At 45.1% G+C, this 17,500-nt stretch overlaps 1 protein-coding gene across 6 annotated transcripts in view; it reads left to right on the top strand.

Moving 5' to 3' along the window:
- The window catches only part of gphnb (gephyrin b), a gene marked incomplete at both ends in the record, with an annotated part of 98,620 nt that overhangs the window by 51,326 nt on the left and 29,794 nt on the right, over positions 1-17,500 (top strand). For 4 of the 6 annotated variants that reach the window (XM_080833331.1, XM_080833332.1, XM_080833335.1 and 1 more), the window contains 2 exons: positions 4,256-4,528; positions 6,249-6,386. In XM_080833331.1, coding sequence (XP_080689457.1) covers positions 4,256-4,528; positions 6,249-6,386 — 411 coding nt within the window. Of the gene's footprint in view, positions 1-4,255; positions 4,533-6,162; positions 6,471-17,500 lie in introns of all 6 variants that reach the window. The other 2 variants (XM_080833333.1, XM_080833334.1) reach the window with 2 other exon arrangements.

The raw sequence follows: 17,500 nt of genomic DNA on the forward strand, positions 1-17,500 counted from the left end.
CCTCTGTTCACCCTCTCACATTCACTAGCTTACCTCTCCTCTCTTCACCCTCTCACATTCACTAGCTTACCTCTCCTCTGTTCACCCTCTCACATTCACTAGCTTACCTCTCCTCTCTTCACCCTCTCACATTCACTAGCTTACCTCTCCTCTGTTCACCCTCTCACTTTCACTAGCCTCTCCTCTTTCCATCTCTTCCCTATCTCTTCTCCTCTTTCCATCTCTTCCCTCTTCCCGTCTCTCTCTCTCTCCCACTCTTCCTCTCGCTCTCTCTCTCTCTCTCTCACACTCTTCGTCTCTCACCCTCTTTCTCTCTCTGGATCCATCCTTGACCCCCCATCGGTCTCTGTGTTGTTATTATTCCATCTCTCCTTATTGATTTCATACATTTTTTTGTATCAATTATGGCCGGACTGTCCACTCAACTGCATATTAGTGTCACGTTGCCAAGCTCACAGCTAAACTCTTCTCACTCAGAGGCAAGAATCCAAACACGAACCTCAGAACACAAAGCCTAGGAACTAAGAGTTCTGTTCTAACTTAGTGTGGCTTGATGGTTGTTCCTCAGTTATAAGATGCTTAGGATAGAAGCGAAATCAATACATGTAAATGGAAGCTTAAAGTCCAAACCCAGAAACCCAGAATGTAAAACATAGTTCCGAATAGGGGAACCCAAAGATTAGAAATGGGATTATGCTTTTCAAAGTTTTAGGAACTACCCTAGAACTCAAGGTCCTGAATCTGAATCTGAACATGTACAGTCTAAAACCCAAAGATACTCGTAGTTCACAGCCCTGATCAAAGCATAGAACCCTCACCATGATCAAAGAACAGCAGAGCCCACCTGTCAGTAGAATGTATGTGTAGTTTTTATCCACCCTCTACACGTAACCAAGGACCCAGCCTCTGGGCAGTAATCCTGAGGTTGCCATATCACTGTGCCCTGAACTGTGATTAAAGGAAGTCTTTCCCTAACAGTCAGCATTTTTTATGTATTCATATAAGATGGCAACCGCAAGCTTGCTGATAAATATACACCCATGGACACACATTCTTGCAGGAGACAAGCCAGCATGCATACATAAACACACATACATGCAGACACTACATTCACAGTAGCACCAAGTAGATACAGATGCACACAAACAAGTAAATATGTGTGCACACACACAGACATGCACACACAGACATTCACACACAGACATACACACACACACACACTCACACACTCACACACACACACACACACACACACACACACACAGACACACACACAGACATACACACAGATGCTTAAATATAGCACACATCTGTGGGTTGAAGCATTCAATCGTCTGATATATGTTTCATCTCCCCTCAAGGGTGTTTTCATTTTTATTTATTTCTTTATTTCTTTATTTTCGCGCGGGCGTAGTTGAGGGTCACCTCTGATTCAGCTCAGGACCCCGTCACCTCTGATCGGTGCAGGTGTGAGCTCTGCCTCTCCCCCTGGAGACTGAGCTGTCTGTTTGAGGTGAAGCTCCAGACACAGGCGTGGGATGCCTGGGGGTATCTCATCTCAGAGAGAACCTCCAACATCCAACCACTCACCACAAAATTCTTCAATGTGGAAAGGGAGCTGAATAAGCTGTTTGGTTAGATTCATTGCAACTCTTCTAAAAGCAAGTCAAGGAGAGGTGTTGAGGAAAAACTGTCTGTGTGATACACTCCCAGATTTGAACAGAGTGCATCTGAATTCTTCCTTACTATGTAGTGCGCCAAACTCATACTTCCTTACTATATAGTGTGCCAAAAGCAGTGTGTCACAAATCCGTAGGGTGCCTGAATGCTCGGTAGGCATCAAACAGTAATCCGTGGAGCGCGGAAGACATTTTTGGCATCAGAAAACAGATAAAATATGGATTAAACTGTCTATATCGGCTCCCTGTGTAGCTAATTGATGGAAAGCTCTACTGAATGAGTCAATTTGAATGCTAACTAACTAACTACTAACTACTTAAGGTAAGCTATGTAGTTTATGTCCATGAGTGCTGGGGTCTATCAAGAAGGAACGATAGAGACATCATCAGCCATCACAAAGACACTCATAGTTTGAGTCGACACCAAAATGTGAATGTAAATAACACTTTGTTGATTTAAAATGCACAGTAGACATTTACATGTCACATGAATGTTTCCAAATATGCACACATCAGGTGAACCTTATGATGGACAGAGACAGGATTAAAGGTCAGGCTCTCCATCGCTACGGGGCCTCCACTGCGTATAGGACAACAACGGGCTTCATCCATAGGGCCTTCATGCCCTGCAGGGACTACCAACTCAGCTGTGTAGAAAGCAACCACACCACGCATCACTGGCACTAGTTGCTGTGTGCATTTTGATTTGCATCCTTTATACATAAAACAAATTACAGCAATGGCACACACATAGTATATCAACATACAAAGGACATTTACATTTAACATTTAGTCATTTAGCTGACGCTTTTGTCCAAAGCGACGTACAAGGGAGAGAACAGTCAAGCTACGAGCAATAGAACCTGGTGTAACAATATATACTACTTTACATAAGAAATATAAGATGCAAAATAGAAAAGAAAAAGAAGTGCAGGGATGTTACTGCTGTAATTGCAAGTTAAGCACTAGTCAAAGTGGAACGGACGGGAGGTGCTCTCTGAAGAGTTTGGTCTTCAAAAGCTTCTTAAAGGTAGAGAGGGACGCCCCTGATCTGGTAGTGCTAGGCAGTTCATTCCACCAAAGTGGAACTACAAATGAGAATAGTCTGGACTGCCATTTTTGCACAGGCGGCAGTGCCAAATGACGCTAACTAGAAGAGCGCAGCATCCTGGGTGTAACATTTGCCCTTACAAGAGCATTTAGGTAGGTGGGAACAGAGCCAGTAATCACTCTGTAGGCAAGCATAAGTAGTGTAGTTATCGTTAGATGCAAAAGTGATCTTAAGATGCAAAAGTGATCTTTCGATGCAGAAGTTATCTTCAGATGCAGAAGTTATCTTCAGATGCAGAAGTAATCTTCAGAGGCAAAAGTGATCTTCAGATGCAGAAATTAATTTTAGATACAGATGCAGATTCATGTAAGGGGTTAAGACTGGTGGAGTTGAGGGTGTCCATCAAGGTCACAGCGCTGGGGATTGTGGAGCGGGGGGCCGGATGGCAGAGGATGAGCAAGGAAGCAGGCAGGCGTCTCTGGGGGGCAAATTAACATGAACTCGGCTCGTAATCCATCCAAAATGCGGGCTCACATTATTCACTGTCGTGAAACATTCATCAAAAAGATGTAAGGCTTTCTCACACTGACCCAGTTTCAAATCTGATGTCCTAATGCGGTTGAAATTTGTGGCATTATGAAGCACATTCAGAAATCCTGAAAAAAGATAATAACACAATTTGATAGTGACAATGTTGTACAGGTTCAGTCACCTGAATACAAAAATACTCACCTCTTAGGTAAATCATGCAGTTCAGTATAAAATGGACAAATCACAGCCACACATACCAAGAAGTCCAAGAATTCACTGAGGTCAAAAACAATGTTAAATAGCTTTACCCAAAGTTATATATTACAAGATAGATTTACCAAGTTGAGTGGTTCAACTATTTGGGTGAACACATTGATAAAATGTATACTACTCCTATACTGACCTGTATTGAAATTGAATGACTGTGTTGTGAAATGTTTGTGAAATGTATGTGAAATAAGTGAATACAAGATTTGAGTGAATGGAGAAGAAATAAATGACTGAACAGATGAATAGTTAATGGTTTCTGGTTTTGTATGGTGAAAGTGATGCAAGATTTTTAAATATGAATAGAATTTAAACAGAAATATAGAAGTGATTACTACAGGTCAGTGTGGTCAAAGTATATTGCTATGTATGTGTAAATAAAGCGTAAATAAGAGACATTTTGGGTTTATTGTTATTAGTTCTGTGAGGCGAAAGTATCTGCTAAATGACTAAAATACGAGTGTAAATAAAAACAAATGAAATGCAATGAAAGTAAATATACTGTAAGTTGAAATAACTGCTAAAAGTACTGTAATTAGAATGTAAATATAAATACTCTTTAGGTTGTGATAAGTTGGTGGGTACTGTGTGCAGTACGGTAAAGTTCGAATGGGTTGTGAGGTATCCTGTACAGTGCTGTGAAGTTCTTACGGTGGCACTGTGTGTGGTATTGTAAAGTTCTGATGGGTTGTTGGTTCTGTGTGTGTGGTGCCATGTCCTGGCCCAGGAGTGCTTCCACTTCATCCTGCCGGCGCTACCCCACGCAATCGACCTGCTGCGGGACGCGGTGGTGAAGATGAAGGAGGTGCCCAATGAGCTGGAGGACCTGCCGTCGCCCCCGCCGCCCCTCTCGCCCCCGCCCGGCGGCTCCCCCCTAAAGCAGACGGAGGACAAGGGCGTCCAGTGCGAGGATGATGACGAGGAGAAGAAGGACAGCGGCATCGCGTCCACCGAGGACAGCTCCTCCTCCCACATCACTGCCGCCTCCATCGCTGCTAAGGTGAGTGGGGGAGGGGTCGGAGGTCGGGGGTCGGGGGTCGGGGGTCGGGGTGGGGGTGCTGGCGCCTGCTAGCCTAGACCAGAATTGTCGAGAAGGTATCTGCCACTCTCAGCCCTTCTCACTTTCTTTCTCTCCATGTCAGTCTCTATATCTGTTTTCTCTTTTTCTTTTTACCTCCTATCTCCTTAGCTTTTTCTCTCCATCTCTCTCTCTCTCTCTCTCTCTTTGTCTTAATTTCAGTTTTGTCTTTGAACAATGTGTTTGTGTTTTGGGTTGCAAACTAAGACCGTGACGTACCCTGTAAACTGTCACGGGCACGTGCCCATGCCACTCCTGCAGATGTAACTGCTCTGCAACTTGCCAGACACACCTGAGGTGCAATGACAGACTCCAGCAGTGGGAGGCAATATTGCTTTGCCGAATGAGAATGCGTCACATGAGAAACAAAATGAGAACATTTTAAAGATACAGCGGAAAATCCTTAAAATGATGCCCTAAGTGTGTGTGTGTGTGTGTCTCCCTGCCCCCTGCCGTGTGTTAGTATGATTTTTCCTGTTTATTAATAGTGAGGTTAAAATAAAGCTGGGAAGCTGACAGGATAGACAGGAAATCTTCTCCACCCTGTCGTGACTACCAACCATGTTTCATCCATAGCAGCATATCTGTCATTTATGTGCTCGTTTGATTCACTTTGCTTGTTTCTGTGTGTGTGTGTGTGTGTGTGTGTGTGTGTGTGTGTGTGTGTGTGTATGTGTGTGTGTGTGTGTGTGTGTGTGTGTGTATGTGTGTTTGTGTGTGTGTGTGTGTGGGTGCGTGCATGCTTGCGTGCACTTGTGTATGTTTGCATATGTATTTGTTTGCCTTACATATTCATGTAAGTTCATTTATATAATTTTCTGTATGTGTGTGTGTGTGTGTGTGTGTCCGTGCGTGTGTGTGTGTGTGTGTGTGTGTGTGTATGCATGAAGATCACGGTGGCTATTGTCATGGCGACAGTCAAGCATGCCCCCTTCTCCTCCTCCTCCCACCTCCTCCTCCACATGTCACTCAGCCTCATGACATCATCGGATCCCTGACAGGTAACGTCCATCCACCCCTCACCACGCACATGCCTGTCACCATGGACACCACGTCCGTAACCATGGCTATGTCCCATCTTCCCCTTCCCCACAGCGTCTGTCCGTGTGGCGTACAGAACAGATTTGAGGTGGCACATGTCAAGTAGTGCTTTGTCCGCACACGGGTGTTTATGCAATGTGACGTCCATGTCACAGCACGCTCTCAGACACATCCTAACAAGACAATTGCTTGACGTTAATGGTCATTAATGAAAAGGCTGGGTGCATGATCTTAATGCATGTCAAACGGGCAACTGTCACTTAGATTTTCCACCCAGGTAGGACAGACTTAGATCTGTGTGACAGTAGCATTCAAGCATCTTAATGCTGAAGTGGGCTTGAGCACTGATTATGAACTTATACAGCTTACCTTGTGCCCGATCGGTCTGGTTTCTGAAGTGTTGTATTTCATTTGGTAATAGCGTGTCAAAAGATCTACGGTGTGCTCCTTGTGAATAATACATATGATGCAGCATGCGCCTAGTGACGAATTTGTCATATAAATTGCTGTGTCAGTTCTGTTCTCCTGCATCAGTAGATGCAGTATGTCCTGCTGGGCTGAATTATGGGTAATGTATTTCTACCGCTCCCTGCGCCCGCAGATCCCCGACTCCATCATCTCCCGGGGCGTGCAGGTGTTGCCACGGGATACGGCCTCACTGAGCACCACGCCCTCTGAGTCGCCGCGGGCGCAGGCCACCCAGTCCCGCCTCTCCACCGCCTCTTGCCCCACCCCTAAGGTAAGCCACACTTCCAAATCTACCCCCCAAGCCCCTCCCCCAACCCCACCACATCCACTTCCTGCTGCCCACTTCCTGCTTCCTGTGTGTGCTCTGCTCAGCTCACTCCCTGCGCTTCTCCACCCGCTGTTGAGACACTCTGCTGCCCAGCACCTTACTGGATGGCCTCCCCTCCGTGTGTGTGTGTGTGTGTGTGTGTGTGTGTGTGTGTTTGTATGGATTTGCTCTCTGAATAACTGTCTTGGGGATGGTTATTATAGTAATAATAATAATAATAGTGATAATAATGTTGCTCGGAAATGAAACCGAATATTGTGTAATCATCTGTAAAATATTTAATTAAAGTGCCCTCTTTTTTCGGAGTCCAACATTATTATTGTCGAGAAAGAATTTAAAGGAGGTTTGAAGTAATGTCCGTTCGTTAAGTTGCGTGTGTCTGTGTGTCTGTGTGTGTGTGTGTGTGTGTGTGTGTGTGTGTGTGTATGTGTGTGTGTGTGTGTGTGTGTTTGTGTGTGTGTGTGTGTGTGTGTGTGTGTGTGTGTGTGTGTGTGTGTGTGTGTGTGTGTGTGTGTGTGTGTGTGTGTGCAAATGTGTGCAACTGGAGGGGAGGCAAAGTGCTGTTATTGTGTTTTAGGGATTGCACATTGGTTAATAATTGGTAGTAGGTGGGTCATTAGGTACTCCATACAGTCTAACAGTTTCCCTGGTAAGGTTGGTAACACAGACATGCACAAACACACACACACACACACACACACACACACACACACACACACACACAAGACAGAGGATGCTGGCATCACACCTGCTTGCAAGCAGAGGACAAGGACACACAGCTGTGTGTGTCTCAGATCTCTCCCATTGCTGTCTGTAGGCAATTTGTGTGCATGTCACCCCATATGTCACAATCATGTTCTCATGATATGGAGAAGGATAGAGTGGTGTGTGTGTGGGGGGGGGGGGATGTTGGAGAGTGGTTACCATGGGAGCAGGTGTTGCTATGGGAACGACTTTCAGTGCAGGAGACTGTGATGGCTGCATGACCCAATATTTAAGAGTTGATGCTGGGACAGACACATAGGTGTCACATGATTTGGAGAGTTTAGCTAATGACACACTCTTCCCTACTGCCTAACACACAACACACACTTCTCTTGGGAAACACTGTGTCATTTAGTTTAGTTATCTTATCTTGTCTTGTTGGGACTGGGCTGCAGCGCTTCTGATGCTAATAGATGTTAACCCAGGGTATTATCAGCACTTACTAATGGTTGGTGACGTATTTAAGACAGTGCTGTGTTATAATCACAGATGATTTCACGTGACTGATGGAATTTTCCACTAGTGTGCTGTTGTGTGATCTTGGTTCTAATGTTAATGTTCTGTAATGTTCTTATGTTGGGCACTAGCTTCATAGCGTTCTACCAATGTTCTACATTCTATCAGTTTTGACAAAATATCGGTTCTTGGTGTCTTTGAGGGATAACATAATTTTTTAATTGTCAGTGTACGTGTGTGTGTTTGTGTGTGTTGTTTCACTGAGTGTGTCTTGTGTGTGTGTATGTACTGTTAAAATCTTTGTCCAAGCGAGCCCACCACATATCATGCTCAGAGGCTTCCTGACGAACGTACCTCTTTAACAAGTGAACTTTAGTCAGTAGTATTTAAAATGGAAAACCTTTTGTAAATATATGTATTCAAAGTTACCTCAGAGACATGCTCACTCTGTGTGTTTGTGTGTGTGTCTGTGTGTGTGTGTGTGTGTGTGTGTGTGTGTGCGTTCGTGCATTGAGTGTCCTTTTTTGTGCAATCAGCCATTTTGCTTTGGGATTTGGGTTGCTTCGAGTCTCGGTGATGTGTTTTCTTCCTCTTGACTTCCTAACCGCTCTCCTTCCTCCCTTTCTTCTGCTTTTACTCTGAGAGAAAGATGCAAGACGGTTATCTCCCCTCTCTTTCTTCTGTTTTTCTCTGAGAGAGAGAGGCAGGCTTGGTTATCTCTCCTCTGTGAGGATGAGGAGCAGTGGAGTGGACATCTGAGGACTGAGAGAGCGAACGAGAGGTGCAGAAAAAGGGTCTTGTCTTGTCATCGAGCGAGATAGCGAGCGCTTCAGCGATAGCTAGCTGGCACCGACATGGCATCTGGGGAAACAACTGCAAGCAAGGAAATGTTCTCGCTTTCTCCCTTTCTTACAGCTCTCTCTCTCTCCCTCTATTTCACACACTCTCTCTATCGCTCTCTTTTTTCGGTCCCTCCATCTCTACCTACCTCCTCGTCTGTGAATCTGTGAAATTCACAAGTGTGAATCCCCAACAGCCCCTGCCTCTCACAAAGTGATAACACTTAGGTTCAACAGAGAGAGAGAGAGAGAGAGAGAGAAAAAAAGAGAGGGAGAGGGAGGGAGAGGGTGAAAAAGAGAGAGAGAGAGGGAGAGGCAAAGGGAGAGGGAGAGGGAGGGAGAAGGTGAGAAAGAGAGAGAGAGCGAGAGGGAAAGGGAGAGGGAAAGGGAGAGGGAGGGAGAGGGAGGGAGAGGGTGAGAAAGAGAGAGAGAGGGAGAGGGAGTGGGAGAGGAAAAGCAGGACACTTGTCCCCTGGAACTAGAAAGAGTTACCCAGACTGCTCTGGCAGCTTGTTTGTTCAAGCCCTGCTGGGGGGGGGGGGGGGGGGGGGGGTCACACACACTCATACACTCACAGAGGCATTCATAGAATCATGCAGACACTAACACACACACATCCACACTTACTCAAAACTTGACAGAAACAGACATGCATATGCATACCACAGAACCACATCATTCAGATACACTTCATACAAGCATTCATATGTACACAGAGCCATATATTACACACACAATATGCACATTAAGGTGGTCAAATCAGACACACTCATAGACACAAAAACATTTTGGTTTTGATTTGGTTATTATTTATTATTTGGTTGTGTCAGTCAGTTATTCATTCATACATTCATTCATATGTCTATCTGTCTCATCAACCTTTCTCTGTCTCCCACTGACTTTCAGCCTGACTTTTCACACACACACACACACACACACACACACACACACACACACACACACGCACACACACACACACACACACACACACACACACACACACACACACACACACACACACACACACACACACACACACACACACACACAGACACACATACTGTGATGTTAAGGTTGTGGCAGTTTTCCACTCTGCTTGGCATGTAGTACAGTTATGTAATGGAGAGTCTGGATTAGGGAAGCATATGGGAAGAGGGGTAGTGAATGAAGAGAAGGAGAAAGAGAGGGGGGGGGAGAAAGAGAAGGGGGGAGAGAAGGAGAAAGAGAGAGGGGGAGAGAAGGCTGATTTTAGTAAGTGAGGAAGAGAGACACAGGAAGGGACAGAACAAGGGAGAGGAGAAAGAGCGAGGAATAAAGGAAATGGAGAGATAAGGAGAGAAAGACAGGGGAAGAAACAAGACCGAAGGCAGGAACAGCGAATAGATGGAAAGAAAGCGATATAGAAGGACAGAAAAGAGGGAGAGAGGGATAGAGCCATGTGATGTAACCTCAGCTGTGCGATGTGCCATGGTTCAGTTTGTCATCAGTGGCTAACGTATCCTGACCAAGCCCCTGAGTGTCTTACTCCGCTGTGGATTTAACGAGCAGCAATTTACCCCAGAAACAGCTGTGTTACAGCCACTGCCCCATCCCTGCCTTACCCTGCCACTCAGAGCTGCCATAACCACACGCACCGACATCCACAGAGAGACTGGACAGAGCACTTACCACTCTAGGAGTGGGTGTTTCCTTGGGTTGTAGAATTGGGTTCCGGTATGGTGTTTAGTAGAACCTCACACATCATTGGTTCTTGTTTGTTTCGCCAATACCACTTACACATATACAATACAAATAACCATATTGTAGCCTTTAAGTGTTCTACGTTCAAGGGTTAGGGTTACGTCTATGTCTTGCTCTATGTTTGCGTTCTCTGTATGTTTTCTGATGCTTCGGTGTGTTCTGCGAGTTCTTCCTGTAATGTGAAAGGACAAGATGGCAGCTATGTAGATTCTTAAGGTGGTGGCTGGAGGATGTGGAAGATGCTGTAGGGGTTCTGGATGCTTGAGAAAATACCATAGGGTCCTGAGAGGTCCTTTACCTGTAAGTGCATCTATAAGTGGAGCTATATGTATGCGTGTGTGTGTGCATGTGTGTGTGTGTGTGTGTGTGGTGTGTGGTGTGTGTGTGTGTGTGTGTATGTGTGTATATGTGTGTATATGTGTGTGTGTGTAGCGGTATATATATAGTATATGTGTGTGTGCGTCTGTGCAGAAGGAGGATGGAGAGCTCGTTGACTTTAACGGCCCTACAATAGCCCAGTGATTAATGAGCCTCAAATGCACTCCTGCACCCGCCTGCCAAGCCTTATTTCAATGACTTCCTCTTCTTCCTCCCCTCTTTCCCTCCTCCCCTCCCCCTCTACTGCCCTCCTCCTACTCCTGCTCCTGTCATCTCCTCCTTTCCTTTCCCCTTCTCTTCTTTTCTCTTATCTCACTCTTTTATTGCCACTAAGACCCAGTCTCTCCGTCTATGTCTATATATGTGTATATGCATACATACAGTATGTGTACATTGTAATGTGTCTTTACTTTACAATACCCAATCCTGTCACTTCTTGAAAATGAAAATATTAGCTTGTATACATAAATATCCAGTTTGTGACTTAAGTCCTAACACAGACCCCTAAACTTAAAAATAAAATATTCCAAAAAAAAGTTTATGCAAAAAAGCATAAGAAGTATTTTTGGTTTTGCACATCAGAAAATAACCTAACTCTGGTGTTCTATCGGGATTCAACCAAAGGTTGCAGAGCAACACCAATGATGTCTGTGACCCAAAACAAACCCAGTCTGGACCTCATATCCCCAGTCCTAATTTGGCACCTTTGCGTGTTCATACTCTGCAACTATTGGGAGTTAATGGCTGCGCATTGTGTGTCATGGTGGAACATTGCTGAGCTATGTGTGCTGGCCTATGCAGTGGTTATGATTATTCACATGATTCATAGAAATGGAATAACAAGATTGGATATAGAACATTAGTTCTCCATCTACTGAGAGGGTGAAATATGCTTCTAGCAATAAATACACCTCCCCTAATCATGATACAATACAGCATCCATTTTGGGTAAATCATGACAGTGTGCTAGTTGCCATTACTTCTGCCCATTTCAATGGTGTTGGCACTGCCTGGGAATTAAACCCACCTTGGCATTGCTCAAGCCATGCTTCATGGGGATGTGTGGGTTCCAGGGAGTGTGTGTGTGTGTGTGTGTGTATGTGTGTGTGTGTGTGTGTGTGTGTGTGTGTGTGTGTGTGTGTGTGTGTGTGTGTGTGTGTGTGTGAGTGTGAGTGTGAGTGTGAGTGTGAGTGTGTGTGTGTGTGTGTGTGTGTGTGTGTGTGTGTGTGTGTGTGTGTGTGTGTGTGTGTGTGTGTGTGTGTGTGTGTGTGTGTGTGGTGTAAGAATGTATTTGTCATGTCTTAAGTAACTGAATAATTAACAACATCTGTGTAATGACTAATTAAGTGATGGGGTTGGGCATTTCATGAACTGACAAATCCAGTAGGATTTTATTCCCACTGTTGGGGTGTGTGTGTGTGTGTGTGTGTGTGTGTGTGTGTGTGTGTGTGCTTTCTTGGACAGTGGACCCCAGTTGTTGTTCATGTGCTGTTTTGTGTCCTTCTCTACTTCAGCGTCCAAACAATGTCATTGCAGATGTTCATCTGTGGGTGTATATATATATTTGTGTGTGTGTGTGTGTGTGTGTGTGTGTGTGTGTGTGTGTGTGTGTGTGTGTGTGTGTGTGTGTGTGTGTGTGTGTGTGTGTGTGGTTGTGTCCCCCTCATCACTAGGCCCCATCGCCACCGTGTTTCTGTATGTGTATGTGTATGTGTAGGTATGTGTGTTCCTGGGCGTGTGTGTGCACCACCATGCCTGTATGTATACGTGTGTATTGATTGATTGATTTGTTTATTTGATTAAGAGGGACAGTGTGCATTAATAAACATTAGAAAGTAAATGCACCCAATTGTAGCCAAAAGGTGAAAGGTGAAAGTGAAACTGGCTAAAGATAGGGAAGAAGAGAAGGAGAGAAAGACAACACCCAGACTATGCTCCTAGAGGAGTAGGCTGCAGTGTGGGAGCAGTAAAAAAAAACACAGCTAAGCACATAAGCACATACAACAATACATACATGAATAGAAAACACTAGAGCTACATAAAAAAGCTGCCACTTGCGTTGGCGCTATAGGGATAGCGAGGAGTCTCACCAGGACATGACAAACACAAAAAAAATACCTCAGCACATAAGCATACAACTCACAAACAATACATGAATACAAAACACCAGCGCTATGAAAAAGCTGCCACTTGCGTTGGCGCTAGGGATAGCGAGGAGTCTCAGGACATGAGACTGTGTATGTGTATCTGCGCGTGTGTGTGCACACACATGACTGTATGTGTGTTTGGGTCCACACACGATGAGACACACATATCGACCCAGGCGCTGTGTGAGTGTGTGTCCTGCAGTGCTTGTATATTATGAGAGGCGCCTCTCCCATGGGCTGTCAGAAAGGTACCCGGAGACCCTACAATGAGCTCAGACTGGAAGTAGTCTCAAGGAACCAGGTGTGTATTAGAATTAGTGTATGAGCATTATTGTATTAGCTAGACCACTACGGTGAATCGTGGCCTAAATGTGCGTGGGAACATTTAACATTTCGAAAAGAAATGCAAATGGCTCGAAGGATATTTACAAATCGAGCCAAGTATAGGGCCAAGCTGAGGTAAAGAGGCTGTCTTGGAGGAAAAGGTTTAGGCTTTGGCATTTGTTTTGTCTGTAGACTGAACTCTTGTCATGCAGTGCTGAAGTGACCTCTGACCCCTGTGGATGACTTGGGTTCTGGCACAGACCCAGAGGAGATACACACCAGAACACACACACACACACACACGAACATACACACACACACACAGAAAGTTTGCACCATGAACACATCATTCCATGTGGCACACACACACACACACACACAAACATAGTTTGAACCATGGACACGTCATTCCATGTGACCCACAAACACACACAATCACAATCACACACACACACACACAGATGCAGTTTGCACCATGGACACATTATTCCATGACTGAAACTGCTGAAAACACACCTTCCTCTGGTCCACTGGAGAGGTGCCCTGGGGCGATTGTGGACGTACCCCACATAGGTCAAGTCCCATCTACAGGACAGGGAGATTGGGTGGGAGAAATATGGGAGAATGCTAAGGAGACAGTTTGTTAGAAACAGACTAGACAGGAGAAAGAAAATAGTTGTATCTAAGATAAAGGGAGTGTAGGTGTGAGCAAGAAGGATAAACAGTCACATAAATATAGTCCTCAAAGTAAGCATTGTAGCGGACTGGTGTGTGTGGGTGGGGTTGGCAGTGTATGTGGATGAGAGAATGTCTGTGTGTAAGTCACCTCTAATATTCAGTACAAGGTCTGATTGACCAGCGTGTGTGTGTGTGTGTGTGTGTGTGTGTGTGTGTGTGTGTGTGTGTGTGTGTGTGTGTGTGTGTGTGATGGGGAGCATGTGTGAGTGTTTGATAGTGTTCCTCCTCGGTGCAGAGGAGCTCGTAAAACTGACTCCTCCTCCTCGCCACTCGGGTGGTGTCGAGGATTTATGAGGTGCAGAGAGACGATGCAGAGGAGGCCTGAGTGTGATGCAATCGGCTATGCAAATGTCCAGTGTCTTTCCAATATTAGTTAGTTCTATGGAAAAATTGGTGAAATGTTGTTTTTTTCACATACACACACATGCACACACACACATGCACTTGTGTTCACAGGCACACACACACACAAGCGCTTGTTCACACACACACACATACACACACACACATGCACTTGTGTTCACAGGCACACACACACACACAAGCGCTAGTGCACACACACACACATACACATACACACACACAAGCGCACACCAGCTGTATGTCATGGGCAGGCATTGCAGTGCTGCTCTGGCTGTAGCAGAGGCTGAGTGAAAACTGTATTCTCATCAGTCTGTCTCTCTGTGTTAGTGCCTCTATCTGTTTGTCTCTGTTTTAACTGCATTCCCCTCTTTCTCTTCTCCTCTTCCATCCATCATCTGTTCTTCACTTAGCATTTGATCAACTGGTTTGAGTCTGCCCTGTCTTATTTTCTACATCTATCTGTCTGAATAAATGTATGCCACTGTGGGTGTCAGGCTTTGTCACGAGTGTGTGTGAGTGCGCTCAAGTGCATGTGTGTGTGTGTGTGTGTGTGTGTGTGTGCGCGTTCGTGTGACTGTGTGTGTCCATGCATGCTTGTCGCACTGCTGTTGGTCAGCCACGATTACAAGCTGCACACATTATTTCCCTCTTTCTCTCTTTCTTCTCTCTGATTCTCTCTCTCTGCATATCAATCTTTCTCTCTCACGCTCCCTCTCTCTTTACTCCTCATTAATCTTCGCTTCTGTATTATAATGTCTGTTTCTCACTCTGTGTTGCCAGTTCCTCTCTCTTTCTCTCTCTCTCTGTCTCTCTCTCCTTCTCTCTGTCTCTCTCCTCATGTCTCATTTCTCTTCCGTTCGCTTGTCTTCCCTCATCATCACCTCCTCTCTCTTGCACATTGTGTTCTCTCCATTTCTCTTCTTCTGTGTATGTTCCCATGCTCCCTCCTACCACTCTTTATCACCCTCTCTCTCCCTCCCTCGCTCTCTCTTCCTCACTCTCTGTCTCTCTCCCTCTCTCTCCCTCCCTCTCTCTCCCTCTCTCTCTCCCTCTCTCACTCTCCATTGCTCACACACGCTGGCTGATTCAGATTGTCTGTGGCAGAGTGTGTGTGTGCGCGTGTTTGTGAGTGGGAGATCGCCTCTGTTTCAGTGAGACTCCAGACTGAGGATGGTAAGTGCCTACCTCCGCCACATATTCTTTACATTGTATAATTCCCCAGTGAGTTTGCTGTAGGTGTGTGTGTGTGTGTGTGTGTGTGTGTGTGTGTGTGTGTGTGTGTGTGTGTGTGTCTGTGTGTGTGTGTCTGTGTGTGTGTGTTGGGCAGATGAAATACTGTTTTGTGGGCATGTGTTTTTCCTTTGTTAAGTGAGTGAGTGTTCAAGTGTGTAGGGTTATAGATGTATACGTGTTGCTGTGTGTGTGTTTGTGTGTTCCTTCTACTACGCGTGTGTGTATCAAAAATGGGGATGATGTGGAGCCTCGGGGACAGCAAGAGTGCATTAGTTATAGAATACACACACACACACACACATAGCTGTGCAGCAACAGTGGGGGAGTGGGAGGGTTATGTAAAAGCAGCTGATATGGCAGGACCTGGTATGTACTGTTCCTCCGTCTCCTGTCGTTCTGTAGTCTTTTTCTCCATCAGTGCCTTTCTCCATCTTTCACCCTACCTTATTCTGATCTGGGATCAGAGATTTCACAAGTCTCAGTGCACATTATGATGGTGGTGGAGTTGGTGGTTATGGGGGGTTCTTTTCCAGCATAGGCAGATTGAGGTAGCAATAGCAATAGCAATATCGACTCAATCTCTTATCCACACATTTAAAATGAGAGATTACACCTTGTTTCATGTTTGAACCACTGGAATTATTTCTTTCTTTCTATGGGGGGAGGTCCAAGGTTTCCATCAAAGTGTCTTTGATGCCCATGGTGATGAGATACCGTGGATATCTGCTTACAGGTGTTCACCACACTTTAGTTTGCCAGGTGATAGCCACTCTCTGCTGTGTTGTTCTGGCCCATATCAAGCAGTGGTCCTGGGTCCCTGTCAATCTTTCCTTAGCATGGTGTGTGAACTTTAGTGTGTGTTTATTGCCATGTGTTCATTTTAGTACAGATGTGTGTGTCTGTGTGTGTGTGTGAGTGTACAATTCTCAGCATATAGGCTATATGTTACATGTGTGTGTTTTGTATTTGAGCCTTATACGGGTGTGCAGACACGTCAGACCTTGGATAGCCTGAGGCAGGTCTAAGTGTCTGTGTGTGTGTGTGTGTGTGTGTGTGTGTCTGTGTGTGTGTGTGTGTGTGTGTGTGTGTGTGTGTGTGTGTGTGTGTGTGTGTGTGTGTGTGTGTGTGTGTGTGTGTGTGTGTGTGTGTGTGTGTGTGTGTGTGTGTGTGTGTGTGTGTGAGAGTAAGTGCTTCTGTCTGGGCTGCAGCGGGTGAGATGGAGCTTCTAAGCGTGGGCCGGGTTGAGCTCAGTAGAGGTGGGTGGACTTCAGTCAGAACAGGGAGGGAAAAAAGAAACATGAATGGCTGTGGTCTAGGCAACAGATACATCTCTGTAAGAAACACAGATTGTATCGTTTAGTAAAGTATCGTAGTCTCGTTTGTATTTCGCTTCACTAATGTGATATACTGTATCTCCGAGGTAGCGTCATCCGCATGCTAAACTGTTGCCCCTCTCCGCTTTTCTCATTAGATGCATTAGAAACACATATTTCTTCTAAACTGTTACGTTAGCAAATAGGTGGACAGTGTAACTTCTACGGATCTTTCACATTGACATCAGCAATATGCTTCTAGTTTGTTTCAGTGATGTGACCCCCACAGTGATCTTTTGGCTAGTCAATACCAATACAATTCCCTATGTATTGGTCATTAACATTAAAATGATGTGGTCCTTTGAAGTAACATGCACACAAATCTGTATGTTGTGAGAGAAAAGCAGGTGTGCAGTGATGGTAAAAGAACACGCAAAGACACTCACTCTCATTGACATTGTACTGCTCAGTGGAAGATACCGTGGTTGAAATGGAAAGATAGCGTGAAGCAATCTCTAATTTATTGTTTAAAGTTCAGAAAAATCTCTGACCACAACCAGGTAGGTACAAATATAATGGTGTGGTTGAAAGTTATTTGTGCTTCGCACTCTAAAATCTTTGTTTGCCAGCTATGACAGCTACCATCGGTCTACCTAGTGCTAGTGGCTTCACAGTAGGCGAACATTCCACCATTCATTTCCATGGGACAAAAAGAAGGATGAAAAACGACACGAAACGACAAAAGAATGACAGGGGGCTGT

This window comes from Sprattus sprattus, assembly GCF_963457725.1.
Source record: "Sprattus sprattus genome assembly, chromosome: 2".
NCBI lineage: Eukaryota > Metazoa > Chordata > Actinopteri > Clupeiformes > Clupeidae > Sprattus > Sprattus sprattus.